Source organism: Bos indicus, chromosome 4 (assembly GCF_029378745.1).
Source record: "Bos indicus isolate NIAB-ARS_2022 breed Sahiwal x Tharparkar chromosome 4, NIAB-ARS_B.indTharparkar_mat_pri_1.0, whole genome shotgun sequence".
Taxonomy (NCBI): domain Eukaryota; kingdom Metazoa; phylum Chordata; class Mammalia; order Artiodactyla; family Bovidae; genus Bos; species Bos indicus.
This window is the reverse complement of record NC_091763.1, coordinates 93,530,530-93,547,170: the sequence shown is the minus strand read 5'-3', so window position 1 is coordinate 93,547,170 and position 16,641 is coordinate 93,530,530. Positions and strand designations below refer to the sequence as shown.

Below are 16,641 nucleotides of genomic sequence, written 5' to 3'. Positions count from 1 at the left end.
TCAAGGTCCCTCCAGCCACTGCCCACTGCCAAGTCCCAAAGCCAATCCATATTTTAGATTATAACAGCACTTCTAGGTACTGAATTCTATTTCAATTATCTATTGTTATAAACAAACTACCCCAAAGTCTACTGGCATAGAACTACAACCATTTTATTATGTTCATAATTCTGAGGGTCAGGAATTCAGACAAGGTACAGTAGGAAGGGCTTATGTCTGCTCTGTGACCTCTGGGACCTCAGGTACGGTGACTCTAATGGCTGACGATGATGAATAGACTAGGTCCATATGCCTGGCATCCGGGTTTTTCTCCATAGGATGTCTGCTGGGTCTAGAATATCCAAGATGATTCCTTAACTCACTCACATGGCTAGTAGTTGATGCTGGCAGTTGGCTGGGAACTCAGTTGGGCCTCTCCATCTGGCTTGGGCTTCTCACAGCACGACAGCTAGGTCCCCAGAATGAATATTCCATGGGAGAACACTCAAAAAAAGAATGTCCAAAAAGGCTAGATAGAAGCAGCAAAATTTCTCAGGCCCTAGCCCTGAAAGTCCCAGGATGTCACTTCTGGCATATTCTATTGCTTAAGCAAATTACAAAAGCCAGCCCAGATTCAAGATGAATGGAGGAAAAAACTCGACCTGTAGGTGGGAGGATGGGACACATGTCAACCATCTTGGAAACATGATAGAACAGACAATCTGTCTTTTAACGGGTAAGTGTAATTCATATACTTTAGTATGATTACTGATGCATTTGAACTTATTTCTACCACCTTTTACTGTGCTTTTAATTTATCCTATCTTTTCTATGATATTTATTACATTTTTGATTCCTGCTTTCTTTTAGATTGAACAAGTGTATAAATAAATCATAAGCTCAATAAATTATCACAAGTGAGACAATCACGTAACAACCACAAGGTCAAGAAATGTAATGTTATTGGCACTCCAGAAACCTCCCTCTTGCCCCCTCCCTAGTCACTAACCCCTCCCTCTTCCTCAAAGACTGATTCATGACTTCTAATATACGTTAGGGTTTTTAGCTGTATATGATTAAAATCATACAGTATGTACTCTTTGTCTGCCTTCCCTCATTCAGCATTATCATTATTCAAACATGATCTTATACATGCCAGCAATTTATTCATTTCCATTGCTTTACAGTATTCCATTGCATGAATATACAATCTATCCATTCTACCACTGACATTGTCCATTGAGTTTTAAATTTCAACAACTGTATTTTTTAAAGTTCCACTTTTCAAAAAAAAAAAAAAAATCTGTAGGACACCTTTAGCTGTGGGAATCCTGTGTGGCCTACACTGAAGATATTCCTATAGAGAAGTTTTATATTTGCTTCATCCTGATATATGGGACCATCACTAATTTAGGACTACTTTATACATTAATTTCTCAGCTTTGGGTTCCCCAAACTGTAGAGAAAAAGGGACACTCTAAACCAAGGTTACAACAGAAGTTCATGGTAACTAATTCTCAGAGCTCACACAGTGTGGATGAACTTCCTTGACATCTATATCACTGGAGAAGATGTTTTTTTTCTATATCAACTTTTCAACAATATAGCAAACTTTTGAGGAACTAGCTTTACGGAGGGAAGTAGCAAAGTCCCTTTTTCCTGTATGGCCGTTAAAACTGAAACCTTTTATTTACCTATGGCAGCCATAACTTTAGCATATGTACCTACAACTTTGGTTTTAAATGCCCTCTTCACTTTTCCCACTGAGGATTTTCTTTCTTTCTTTCTTTTTTTTTTACAAGCTCAGCTACTGGATTTAAAATAACATTTATTAAATTCAATCTGACACTTGACTAGGAATCTTTACTATTCTTTTTGTCTTCTGTCAAATGTAAAACATATGACAGGGAAAACAAAAACAAAGGCAACAGGAAGCAAAATTCAAAAAGATAAAAAAGAAAAAAAAATCTGCCTTTTATCACAAACAGGACAGAGCATTCACAGATCCAAGATTATTTGCACTAAGAAGATTCTAACTAAAGGAATATATAAAAAAATAAAGGAATGTATGTACATACTACCCTATCCGAATCTCTTTGTGCTCTAGTGGTTAATGCAAGAGGATACCATTCAAGCAGGCATACCAAGGCAGTTCTAGACACAACTGACATTACATTTGGAAGGCAAAATCCTTTAATCAGGGTAATCCAGATTATACACTGAGGAAAGGTCTAAGGGAAATGAAAAATGAACTGTTAAGATATACCTAGCAGTCTCCTAATGAGCTTCATCTTTTTTCAGTAAACTACTGACTTCTACCAAGTACTGTATAATTTATTCTGCAGGAATAAAGAGGACCTGAGTAAAACACTTTTCATCAGTAGTATGAGTAAAAACACTATTCAGCTAGAAAGTGAGTAGTCAGGGGAGAAAATGGAAGTAAGCAACAGTAAATGAAATTCAGACACCAGGACAATTATCCACAAAATATATCTTTTAATATCCATTAAAAAATCCATGTAATCTACAAATTATTTATTTGCTATATACAATGTACAAAGCATTGTATTAAATGACAGAATACAAATATAAATTAAGAATCAAGTCAATTTATCACACAAGATAGAGCTATAAATATCATAAACTTTAAAGTGACCTCTAATGACCAACCTAGATAGCATATTAAAAAGCAGAGACATTACTTTGCCAACAAAGGTCTGTCTAGTCAAGGCTATGGTTTTTCCAGTGGTCATGTATGGATGTGAGAGTTGGATTGTGAAGAAAGCTGAGCACTGAAGAACTGATGCTTTTGAACTGTGGTGTTGGAGAAGATTCTTGAGAGTCCCTTGGACTGCAAGGAGATCCAACCAGTCCATTCTAACGGAGATCAGCCCTGGGTGTTCTTTGGAAGGAATGATGCTAAAGCTGAAACTCCAGTACTTTGGCCACCTCATGCGAAGAGTTGACTCATTGGAAAAGACTCTGATGCTGGGAGGGATTGGGGGCAGGAGGAGGGGACGACAGAGGATGAGATGGCTGGATGGCATCACTGACTCGATGGACGTGAGTTTAAGTGAACTCTGGGAGTTGGTGATGGACAGGTAGGCCTGGTGTGTTGTGATTCATGGGGTCGCAAAGAGTCGGACACGACTGAGCGACTGAACTGAACTGAATATGGGACACAAATACTGTAAGTATACTACACATTGTAAGTATTTCACTTATATGAAATGTCCAGAACTGAAAAATCTATAGACGTAGAAAATAGATTAATGGTTGCCTGGAGATGGCATGGTGGTGTACTGGGAGGAGTAGGGAATAACTACTATGAGGTTTCTTTTGGGGATACAGAAAATGTTCTAAAAGTAGACTATGGTGATTGGTCACACAACTCTGTAAATATACAAAACCACTCAACTGTATACTTTAAGTGAATGAACTTCATAGTATAAAATTTTACTTCAATAAAGTTATTAAAAAGGAGGGGTCTATTTATATCCCAAAAGCTAGAACATCCTACTAAAAGAGAAACTCAGAACATGAAGCAATATTCAAGCTCTTTTTTATGTTTGTTCTATTTAAACAAATGAAAGACTGAAGCCCAGCATTAACGTTGTCTCTAAAGAAGCATAAATTCTACCAAAACTCCCTAATGCCTCCTTCAAAATTATACCATTTTCCCTCCTTTAGCATGAAGAACTTCCCAACCTGAACCCCATGCAGTGTAAGCACAGAATCTTACCCACTGGACTGCCTGGGAAGTCCCTAAAGTTACAGTTTTTTAATATATAGATCTTTCTACGTGGTTATATCATAAATACTCTGGTCAAGCTGAATTTCTTTAGGGTCAAGCTGATGTAAAACAAGATCCTCAAGATAGCATGCTGCTGCTGCTGCTAAGTTGCTTCAGTCATGTCCGACTGTGCGACCCCATAGACAGCATCCCACCAGGCTCCCCCGTCCCTGGGATTCTCAAGGCAAGAACACTGGAGTGGGTTGCCATTTCCTTCTCCAATGCATGAAAGGGAAAAGTGAAAGGGAAGTCGCTCAGTTGTGTCCGACCCTCAGCAACCCCATGAACTGCAGCCCACCAGGCTCCTCCGTCCATGGGATTTTCCAGGCAAGAGTACTGGAGTGGGGTGCCATTGCCTTCTCCAATGTATTATCTACTACCATTCAAATCTAATAAGGCTAAAGTGAACCAAACTGGAGGGCGCACACACATACACACACACTCTCTCTCTCCATCCCTCCTTCCTTCCCTCTAAACTAAATTGATATTTTAAATTAAATTGATATTTTCTGTTCATGTTACTATATAACCCATTTTTTTTTCCACTTAAAACTTAATGATCATTTCCCTTTCTTATTAAGTAAGCTTGTTCACAGTTTCTGTTGGCTGAATATTATTACACAGGCTCAGATAGTAAAGAATTCGCCTCCAATGCAGGAAACTTGGGTTCGATACCTGGGTTGGGAAGATCCTCTGGAAAAGGGAATGGCTACCCACTCCAGTATTCTTGTCTGGAGAACCCCATGGACAGAGGAGTGTAGCAGGCTACATTCCATGGGGTCTCAAAGAGCAAGACATGACTGAGCAACTAAGCACATACCATATTTTACCATATCTTCACAACATAAATAATATATTCATGCTGTGCATGTTTGCATGCTCAGTCACTTCAGTCATGTCCAACTCTATGCAACCCATGGACCACCAGGCTCCTCTGTCCATGGGATTCTCCAGGCAAGAATACTGGAGTGGGTTGTCATGCCCTTCTCCAAGGGATCTGCCTGACCCAGGAATTGAACTGGTGTTTCCTGCGTCTCCTGAATAGTGGGTGGATTCTTTACCCACTGAGACACCTGTGAAGCCACCCAGATAACATAATGGACATATTTTTTATTAGGGTAACTCTATCTAGATATATCACTCATTATCACTGAGTAAATGATACATTCTACTTCTGAACAGAAGCTTTCAGAGAAATGCATGGTTCTATCAAGTCTCATTTTCCTCCACCACAAGGGCAACATCTCAGATAAGAGCTGTATCTCTAGCCTTGGTTCTGGAACAGAGCCACATGACAGATATGCAATGTGAGCAAATAATAATCTCTTGCTATTATAAGCCACTGAGTGGGGAATTATTTGTTGCCACAACCTAACCTAGCCTAAACTGATTTATATAGTATACTATACTAAATATACTCGGAGAAGGCAATGGCAACCCACTCCAGTACTCTCGCCTGGGAAATCCCATGGACTGAGGAGCCTGGTAGGCTACAGTCCATGGGGTCGCGAGGAGTCAGACACGACTGAGCAACTTCACTTTCACTTTTCACTTTCATTCACTGGAGAAGGAAATGGCAACCCACTCCAGTGTTCTTGCCTGGAGAATCCCAGGGACAGGGGAGCCCGGTGGGCTGCCGTTTATGGGGTCGCACAGAGTCGGACATAACTGACATGACTTAGCAGCAGCATACTATATACTATATCACAAGAAAGGACTCTGACCTGGTTTTGAAGATATACTGTGCTTAAAACCCTTTAAGGACACTCATGTGCCTACCAGAGTCAAAATTCCAGCCTAGTTATCAAGGCCCTTTCCGATATGGTCCTGCTTGTCTCTCTAGTCTCATTTCCTGAGACTCCCCTTTATATTCTATATTCTAATCATAATGGCCTATTTTAAGATTTCTTGACACATGATGTTGGCCTTTAACTTATCCCACCCCAATCAACCCAAAACTATACTTCCTTTAAGAATCCACTTAAACAGAATTTCCTCTGTGAAGGCTCACATCAACAGCTCCATTAAACACAACTGGTTGCTCTTTCCTGAGTACCATCACAGGATTCTGAACATCCTCCAGCAGTCCTTACTTTCCTATGCTATAAAAATTTATATTTATCTTTCCAACTACACTGTGACTTCCTTGAAAGAAAAGACTTCATTTTATTCATCTTTGGAGTCCAGATCTAATGCAGTGTTCGGCACATAATACAGGATCAATATAAGTTTACGAAAAGTGCTAACACATAGTCTTTTTCCAGCAAAGTTGGAGACAAAAAGAGGAGACAGGCCCTTTCACCATGCTAAAAGATAAACACCTGACCTATTCTACTCTTATTTTGTTTCCACTTTTTTTTTTTTTCCTTTAGAATTATTTTATTAAATCATAAATGTACAACAGCTTCTTAACTCTACACACGCACTTAAATTTTTTTAAAGGAAAAACGTTATGTCTTATTACACCATGATCCTGGCTAATAGCTTTTCAAAACTTTGAGAAAAATCTTAAAAAAGGTTTCACATGTCACCTGAAACTTACAAATTTAACATTATCAAAGAAGGAATGCTTCTACACTCTTACAAAGACCACTAGAAAGAAACAACAATTAAAAAGCTAAGACACTGTCTCAAAGGCAGTTTTTTTTTAACAATCCTTCCTCCATAGTAAGGTAATGTTATTAAATAATCCAATCCATTCACAAAATGGCTCTCTGCATCTGCTCTGGTGTCTTCTGCCATATCACTGCATATTTATGCATGACTGAGATAAGATTTTCCTTAACATTGTTATTTCGATAACCTGAAGCTGCTCTGTTACCTCTGGGCTCTCATCCTCTCCTATTTATACAGTGAAGCTCATGGCAAATAGGAAGCAGCTCACTATCTGCTTCTCCCTCCATAACCCCCACTTCCTCCACTGCCTCCTGGACCATAGTTTCCTCTACCATATGGTCCCCCCATGTTCCTGCTACCACCAAAATTTCCACTCTTCATTGGACCATAGTTAGAAGGTTGTTGGTTATAATTTCCAAAATCATTGTAATTTCCACTCCCGTAATTTCCTCCTCCACAGTTGTCATAACCACCTCCGTAGCCCCCACCCTGGTTGCCATATCCAGGTCCTCCACCACCATATCCTCCTCTTCCTCCTCCATAACCAGGGCTACCTCCAAAATTGCCACCTCCAGGTCCTCCTCCATACCCATTATAGCCATCCCCAAATCCACGGCCACTTCCATATCCATCAGATCCTCCTCTAAAGTTACTTCCTGGTCCTGGTCCAAAATTTCCACCGCCACCACGAGAATCTCCAAAACCAAAGTTGCCTCCTCTTCCACTTCTAGAACTTTGGACTTCCTGCATTTCTTGTCTAGACAAAGCCTTTCTTACTTCTGCATTATGAACATTGACAGTATGGTATTTTTGCAACACAATCTTATCCACAGGATCATGGTCATCAAAAGTAACAAATCCAAAGCCTCTTTTCTTTCCAGACTGCCTGTCAGTAATAATCTCAATGGTATCAATTTTTCCATATTCCTCAAAGTAATCTCTAAGATGATGTTCCTCAGTATCTTCCTTAATTCCACCAACAAACAGCTTCTTCACAGTTACATGAGCCCCCGGCTTTCCAGATTCCTCTCTTGCAACAGCACGTTTTGGCTCAACCACTCTCCCATCAATTGAATGAGGTCTTGCAGCCATGGCAGCATCAACTTCAGCCATGGAAGAAAAAGTCACAAAACCAAATCCTCTTGATCTCCACTTTCTTTATTAAGAATAATCTTCCAGATTGTAAAACAGAATGGTATACATATGGTTAAGTGAAAATTGAAGCCTGAGACAGAAAAAAAGATAATAAGAGAGCATCCAGTAGCTCAAGTTTTTGTACAGAGAGGAAACTAGCGATAGAACAAAAAGACCGCTTATTGAATGACAGAAGATATGTGCAAAAAAATATATCCGATAAGGGATTAATATCCAAAATACATAAAGAACTCATACAAGTCATTAGCAAAAAAAAAAAAAAAAACACCAAATTAAAATTCAGGCAGAGGACGTAAAAGACATTTTTACAAAGATAACATACAGATAGCTAACAGGTACATGAAAAGATGCTTCAACATCACCAATCATGAGGGAAATGCAAATCTAAATCACAATGAGATACCATCTCATACCTGTCAGAAGGACAACATAGAAGACAAATAATACGTGCTGGTGAGGATGCAGAGAAAAGAGAACCCTCTGTACTGTGGAAAAGTAAACTGGTGCAACCATTATGAAAAACAGTATGGAGATAGCTCAAAAAATTAAAAACAGAACTACCATATGATCTATCGATTGCATGCCTATGTATTTATCCAAAGAAAACAAAACACTATTTCAAAAACATACATGTACCCCCATGTTCATTGCAACATTATTTACAATAGCCAAGATATGGGAGCAACCTAAGTGTCTCAACAGATGAATGGAAAAGGAGAGAGAGAGAGAGAGAGAGAGAGAGAGAGATACACATGTGTGTGTGTGTGTGTGTGTATGTGTATATATATATACACACACACAATGAAATATTTTTTATCCTTAAAAAAGAATGAAATCTTGCCATCTGTGACAACAAAGATGGATCTAGAAAGAACTACACTAAGTGAAACAAGTCAGAGAAACACAAATACTGCATTTCACTTTTATGTGAAATATAAAAAACAAAACAAGTAAACACTAATAACTAAATGAAAATAGTCACAGATACAGAGAACAAACAGATGGCTGCCAGAGCACAGGCGATGGGGGAAAGAGAGAAATTAGGTGAGGGAGATTGAGAGAGACAGATTTTCAGTAACAAAAGAAATAAGTCAAATGTATTTGTGTGGGGAATATAGTCAATAATCATGTTTTGTCTTTGTATGATGAGGACAGACAGTAACTAGACTTGACATGATGATCACTTTGAAATGTATAAAAACAGCAAATCATTATGCTGTGTACCAAGAAATAACATAGTGTTATGGGTCAATTATACTTCAAACATATACACAAAACTAACAAATTAACTAACTCATAGAAGAAGAGATCAGATTTGTACTTACCACAGGCAAGGACTGAAGAGGGGGAATTTGATGAAGACAGGCAAAAAGCACAAACTAAGATAACTAAATACTAGGGATGTAATGTACAACATGATAAAAATAATTAACATTACTAAATATTATATATAAAAGTTGTCAAGAGAAAAAATTCTAAGAGTTCTCTTCACAAAAGAGAATTTTTTTCTATTTCTTTAATTTTGTATCCATATGAGGTGCTGGATATTCATTAACTTACTGTGATAATCATTTCATGAGGTATGTAAGTCAAATCACTATGCTGTACACCTTAAACATATGGTATATATCAATTATATCCATATAAAACTAGAAAGGGAAAAAAAAGTTTCACAAGGATTTCCAGCAATATTCTGTCAGCCTATGACAGAATAGGGAAGAGGTAAAGAAAGCTCCGGAGAAGGCAATGGCACCCCACTCCAGTACTCTTGCCTGGAAAATCCCATGGACGGAGGAGCCTGGGAGGCTGCAGTCCATGGGGTCAGTGAGGGTTGGACCCGACTGAGCGACTTCCCTTTCACTTTTCACTTTTCACTTTCATGCATTGGAGAAGGAAATGGCAACCCACTCCAGTGTTCTTGCCTGGAGAATCCCAGGGATGGAGGAGCCTGGTAGGCTGCCGTCTATGGGGTCGCACAGAGTCAGACACGACTGAAGCAACTTAGCAGCAGCAGCAGCAAAGAAAGCTCTAGAAGCCAGAATGGGTTCAATAAGAAAAAAAACATATTAACCTAATTTAAAAACTACTAGATTGAGAGATCAGAGAAATAACACAGAGTAGGTCAAATACATCTCGTTGAGATCAAAGTAAAGTTTCTTATGTTCGTTAGGTGATGGATTGAGAATAAGCTGAACCATCTCAGATTATTCATCAGTGGCTTGATACTGAGAAATGGAATAATTTCCTGCCATATCAGAAAACAAGGATGTCACAGTCACAAGCAATTGCAGCCACCAAGGATGGTCAAGCTAGTGAGCCCTGCGGGAACTCAGGAAGGAAAGAATACATGTCATCTAGCAGCCATCAGACTGCAGCCACTCCCCATGACCCCTGAGCAAACTTAGGTTGTGAAAACATAGGACACTGTCCCCAGATAGGAAGATGCATATCAAAGAAATGTTTCCAGTGAGGCCAGACTTCTGCATTTTCCCATACACAGAAAAGCGCTAAATTCCTTACCTTGACATTTCTGGTTTACCAGTAATCTTGTGACTTTCCAGATTACCTGCCCTTTGTAGCACAACTCCTACATATCCTAGCTCCTCCCCTCATCCCTTGGAGCACTTTCTCAGAGCTATCTGAAAGCTGTCTGCAGGCCTCATTTGACCCAAATAAAACTTAATTCCCAATTCTCATATTGTACAAATTTTTTTCAACAGTATCAGTCTGGATGAAAGGCTCTCAGGTTATCTCAGGGCTCTGTATTTGACCTTACTTTTTTCAGTGTTTATCAACGACCTTGAAGATTCAAGTGGTAGCTTATAAATTTTCCTAGTGATATAAAACATGGGAAGGTTAGGTAATACCATGAAAGTCATAATTGAAAATCAAAAGTATCTGAACAGATAGGTCGAAACAATGGGCTGAAAATGCAAAATGGAATTTATCAAGGATACATGTAAATTCATTTATCTAAACAAAAGTATGCGACTAGTAAGAAATCAATTTTTAAAAATTTATTGCAAGTTACGTAAGTAATTTAAAATATTCTAGTATTTTCATTTTTTTGGCTGCACCAAGTGGCTTGTGGAGTCTCAGCTCCATGACCAGGGAATCAAACTCAGGCCCTTAGCAGTGAGCCTGCAGAGCCCTAACCACTGTATCACAAGAGAATTCCCAAGGAATCAATTTTAATATCAGTTGATAATTAGTTGAGAGTTTATTTGACCGTAAGCTAAAGATGAAGCTTTGATGTGTAGTGTCAGCTTAAAAACTTTACACAAATTCAGTTAATAAAATAACAGTCTAGTGACTGATGGGAGAAGGAAATGGCAACCTACTCTAGTATTCTTGCCTGGAGAATCCCATGGACAGAGAAGCCTGGCAGGCTACACACAGTCCATGAGATCACAAGAGTCAGACATAACTTAATGACTAAACCACCACCACTAGTGACTGAACAGAGAAGGAAATCACTACAGGTCAGGCAACTTTCTGAGAATTGTAATTAGAATATAACCTCTTAAAAGTGGTAACTTACTAACAATGAAAAATCAGAAAGAGAAGTTAAGGAATCAATCCCATTCACCATTGCAACAAAAATAAGTAAATATCTAAGAATAAACTTACCTAAGGAGACAAAAGAACTGTACACAGAAAATTATGAGACTAATGAAAGAAATCAAAGATGACATAAACAGATGGAGAGATATTCCATGTTCCTGGGTAGGAAGAATCACTATTGTGAAAATGACTATACTACCAAACACAATCTACAGATTCAGTGTGATCCCTATCAAATTACCAATGACATTTTTCACAGAACTAGAACAAAAAATTTCACAATTCATATGGAAACACAAAAGACCCGGAATAGCCAAAGCAATCTTGAGAAAGAAGGATGGAGCTGGAGGAATAAAGCTTCCTGACTTCAGATTATACTACAAAGCTACAGTCATCAAGACAGTATGGTACTGGCACAAAAACAGAATTATAAACCAATGGAACAAGATAAAAAGCCCAGAAATAAACTCATGCACATATGGGTACCTTATTTTTGACAAAGGAAGCAAGAATATACAATGTGTCAAAGACAGCCTCTTCAATAAATGGTGCTGGGAAAAGTGGACAGCTATATGTAAAAGAATGAAATTAGGACATTTCCTAACACCATACACAAAGATAAACTCAAAATGGATTAAAAACCTAAATGTAAGCCCAGAAACTATAAAACTCTTAGAGGAAAACATAGGCAGACCACTCGATGACATAAATCAAAGCGAGATCTTCTATGACTCATCTTCTAGAACAATGGAAACAAAAACAAAAGTAAACAAGTAGGACCTGATTAAACTTAAAAGCTTTTGCACAGCAAAGGAAACACTAAGCAAGGTGAAAAGACAACCCTCAGAATGGGAGAAAATAATAGCAAATGAAACAACTGACAAAGGATTAATTTCCAAAATACACAAGCAGCTCATACAATTCAATACCAGAAAAACAAACAATCTGATCAAAAAGTGGAAAAAAGACCTAAACAGACATTTCTCCAAAGAAGACATACAGATGGCTAACAAACACATGAAAATATGCTCAACATCACTCATAATTACAGAAATGCAAATCAAAACCACAATGAGATATCACCTCACACCGGTCAGAATGGTCATCATCAAAAAGCCTACAAATAATAAATGCTGGAGAGGGTGTGGAGAAAAGGGAATGCTCCTGCACTGTTGGTGGGAACGTAAACTGATATAGCCACTATGGAAGACAGTATGGAGATTCCTTAAAAAACTAGGAATAAAACCAGCATATGACCCAGCAATCCCATCCTAGGCATATACCCTGAGGAAACCAAAATTGAAAAAGACACATGTATCCCACTGTTCATCGCAGCACTATTTACAACAGCTAGAGCATGGAAGCAAGCTAGATGTCCATCAACAAATGAAAGGATAAAGAAGCTGTGGTACATAGACACAATGGAATACTTAAAAAGGAACACCTTTGAATCAGTTCTAATGAGGTGGACGAACATAGAACCTACTGTATACAGTGAAGTAAGTCAGAGAAAGATAAATATATTCTAACACACATATACGAAATCTAGAAAAATGGCACTGAAGAATTTATTTTCAGGGCAGCAATGGAGAAACAGACATAGAAAATAGACTTGTGGCCATGGGGAGAAGGGAGGAGAGGGTGAGATGTATGGAAAGAGTAACATGGAAACTTACTGTACGTAAAATAGATAGCCAATGGGAATTTGCTGTATGGCTCAGGAAACTCAAACAGGGGCTCTGTATCAACCTAGAGGGGTGGGATGGGGAAGGAGACGGGAGGGAAGTTCAAAGGGAGGGGATACATGTATACCTGTGGCTGATTCACGTTGAGGTTTGACAGAAAACAGAATTTGGTAAAGCATTATCCTTGAATAAAAAGAAATTAATTAAAAAATAAAGTGATAACTTACCACTTATAACAGATACAGAAGAGGATAACCAGGATGGTAGTACTGGGGCTGGAAACTAAACCAAATGAAAGAAAGACCTGAGAGAATCAGGAATGATATCCACAGAGATGAGATCTGAGATAGTAAAAGTAACATCAGAGCTGTTTCCCAGTTCTTTGAATGACTGTTATATTGCATGGCACAAATTATGTTTTATACATTTTGTACTTATTTCCCATGTACACAGTTCCAAACGTGTATGTGTGTGTGAGTGCATGCTCAGCCATGCCCAACTCTTTGCAACCCCATGGACTGCGGCCTGTCCATGCTTCTCTGTCCATGGGATTCTCCAGACAAGAACACTGGAGCGGGTTGCCATTTCCTTCTCCATGGGATCTTCCTGACCCAGGGATCGAACCCATGTCTCCTGCATTGGCAGGCAGATTCTTTACCACTGCACCACCTGGGAAGCCCTAACCTGACATGTAATAAATGCTCAAGAATTTGAAGTTCAAAAATCAACTCAGCTGTTGATGGCTAAGCCAACAAAGATTTGTTACACAGGAGTAACTAATGTGATCTCAATGACAACTCAACAAAAGGATAAAGCTGGAGGAAAAAACTTAAAAAACCAAAGTAGAAAGCCTTAACTGAAGCAAGCACATAGGCTATGTAAGGAATATTACCCTGAAAGTTAGAATTTCTGTCTTCTATCAGATGATGTTCTTGATCATCAGTTCATTCAGTCGCTCAGTCATGTCCGACTCTTTGCGGCCCCATGAATCGCAGCACGCCAGGCCTCCCTGTCCATCACCAACTCCCAGAGCTTACTCAAACTCATGTCCATCAAGTCGGTGATGCCATCCAGCTATCTCATCCTCTGTTGTCCCCTTCTCCTCCTGCCCCCAATCCCTCCCAGCATCAGAGTCTTTTCCAATGAGTCAACTCTTCGCACGAGGTGGCCAAACTATTGGAGTTTGAGCTTTAGCATCAGTCCTTCAAAAGAACACCCAGGACTGATCTCCTTTAGGATGGACTGATTGGATCTCCTTGCAGTCCAAGGGACTCTCAAGAGTCTTCTCCAACACCACAGCTCAAAAGCATCAATTCTTCGGTGCTCAGCTGTCTTCACAGTCCAACTCTCACATCCATACATGACCACTGGAAAAACCATAGCCTTGACTAGATTGACCTTTGTTGGCAAAATAACGTCTCTGCTTTTGAATATGCTATCTAGGTTGATCATAACTTTCCTTCCAAGGAGTAAGCGTCTTTTAATTTCATGGCTGCAATCACCATCTCCAATGATTTTGGAGCCCCTCAAAATAAAATCTGACACTGTTTCCACTGTTTCCCCATCTATTTGTCATGAAGTGATGGGACCAGATGCCATGATCTTAGTTTTCTGAATGTTGAGCTTTAAGCCAACTTTCACTCTCTTTCACTTTCATCAAGAGGCTTTTTAGTTCCTCTTCACTTTCTGCCATTAGATTAGTGTCATCTGCATATCTAAGGTTATTGATATTTCTCCTGGCAATCTTGATTCCAGCTTGTGCTTCTTCCAGCCCAGCGTTTCTCATGATGTACTCTGCATATAAGTTAAATAAGCAGGGTGACAATATGCAGCCTTGACGTACTCCTTTTCCTATTTCGAACCAGTCTGTTGTTCCATGTCTAGTTCTAACTGTTGCTTCCTGAGCTGTATACAGGTTTCTCAAGAGGCGGGTCTTGCCACTACTTATATTTCAGTTCCTCTTGTATTAATAAATATTTCTACAATACAAAGTCATTTTTTCATTGTTCTTTTACAAACATAAAGCTGAGGTTGAGAGAAGCTATTTACTTGGCACCAAACCACATGACAGTGGTTAAACTTGAATTAGAACTCTAAGTTTTTTACTCACAACCTCTTTGTTAAAACTGCTAGACTCGTTAGAAAGTGAAAGTCGCTCGGTCTAGTCCTTGCGACCCCATGGACTGTACAGTCCATAGAATTCTCCAGGCCAGAATACTGGAGTGGGTAGCCTTTCCCTTTGCCACGGGATATTCCCAACCCAGGTCTCCCACATTGCAGCGAATTCTTTACCAGCTTAGCCACAAGGGAAGCCCACTAGACTCATTAGGGACACAGTAAACAAGTATAGTATTACACTTATTAACCCAACTCCAATTTGGTAATACTCTGGCTTCACTTTTATTACTTTCGCCAGCCATCCAACGGAGAAGGCAATGGCATCCCACTCCAGTACTCTTGCCTGAAGAACCCCAGGGATGCCTGAGCCTGGTGGGCTGCCGTCTATGGGGTCGCACAGAGTCGGACACGACTGAAGCGACTTAGCAGCAGCCAGCCATCCAGTCTCTAAACCCACAAAGTAAGCCTGCATTAAAACTATACAACATTTAGAAATTTTTATTTCTTAGAGCTTAATGCTAAAACAAAAAAGTAATGAGATTTGAAACCAAAGATTTATCTCTTTCATGTTGCTTAAGGAGTAGCCATGGCACCACCGGTTCTACCATAAGCAAATCTTGGCCAACAGGGTCTGCTAAGCACACACCACGTTGTTTTTCTGGGAACCTAAGTGGCTTCCTTTGGGCATTACAGAGCTGCAGCAAAGTTAGTAACAGAAGACAGTGAGAAAAATTTTAACTTCAGTAGAGGAAAAAGAAGTGTTCATGTGTACGAAGAAGATAAGCACATGAAAGATTCATTGTGTTTTCTATGCATGGGGCTAGCTTGTCAAAAAGCTATTAAAGAAAGCTGGAGAGGCACAGGACTTGATAGTGTTCAAGGAGGAGTTACACCGGGTTTTTAATAGCAAACTGGTGGTCAGCTCTAGTAGTAAAATCTCTAAAGGAATGCCCTAACAAGTGAGGACGCTCTCAATTTACTTCCCAAGGAGACTTATTTACATTATAATGGTTGCTACGGTTACTTTAATTCCATCACAGCTCCTTTCTCCAGTTGCTAAACTGGAGCTCCAGCCTGGGTGGTAGCCGTTCACAATCAGAAACCTCAACTGAAGCAAACTCAAAATTCAGGATACTCAAAAGTTCATGACCTACAGAGGGAGAGTTCTACTAACAAAAATTGCCAAAAGGCAGGGCTCTTTGTTTCCTGTATTTTTTCTATTCAAGATCTTACTGCTACCTTAGGGGAACTCTCTAGGAGTCAATATTTTTATTGGCCCTAACCAGATATTCTTAAAGGAAAAGCAAAACAAATAACATGAATTTCATAAAGAGTAATGGATCAAAGCTGTGATTCCTATATTACCAGTATCTTTCCCCCTTGCTTTAATCAAAAAAAGACCATTATTAAAAAGACATTGAAAAGTCTCTCACATGACTCATCATTATTATCTTTCTAAAAAAAATATTTATTTACCTGGCTGCACCAGGTGTTAGTTGCGGCATGTAAGACCTTCGATCTTCACTGTGGCATGTGGGATCTTTAGTTGCAGTGTGTGGGATTTTATTTTTAGTTGCAGCATGTGAAACCTAGTTCCCAGATCAGGGACTGAACCCATGCCCCCGCCACTGGGAGTGTGGCGTCTTAGTCACTGAACCAATCAGCAGGGAAGTCCTACTAACTACTATCTTCTAAGAACAACAACATATAGTACTGGCTCTACAAGCAGTA

At 39.3% G+C, this 16,641-nt stretch overlaps 2 protein-coding genes across 4 annotated transcripts in view; both read right to left on the bottom strand.

Annotated features, from left to right (window-relative positions):
- AHCYL2 (adenosylhomocysteinase like 2) overlaps window positions 1-16,641 on the bottom strand; it is a 190,901-nt gene that overhangs the window by 137,084 nt on the left and 37,176 nt on the right. The window lies entirely within an intron of this gene.
- Window positions 6,125-7,556, bottom strand: LOC109557617 (heterogeneous nuclear ribonucleoproteins A2/B1-like). Of its 2 annotated transcripts, XM_070788151.1 has the most exons (2): window positions 6,958-7,556; window positions 6,125-6,837 (listed from the first exon to the last, which is right to left on the bottom strand). In XM_070788151.1, exons 1-2 carry the CDS (start codon window positions 7,499-7,501, stop codon window positions 6,656-6,658), a joined length of 726 nt encoding a protein of 241 aa, XP_070644252.1. In that variant the 5' UTR covers window positions 7,502-7,556; the 3' UTR covers window positions 6,125-6,655. The 2 variants fall into 2 exon arrangements, with proteins under 2 accessions (XP_070644252.1, XP_070644251.1); XM_070788150.1 differs by having other exon boundaries at window positions 6,125-7,556.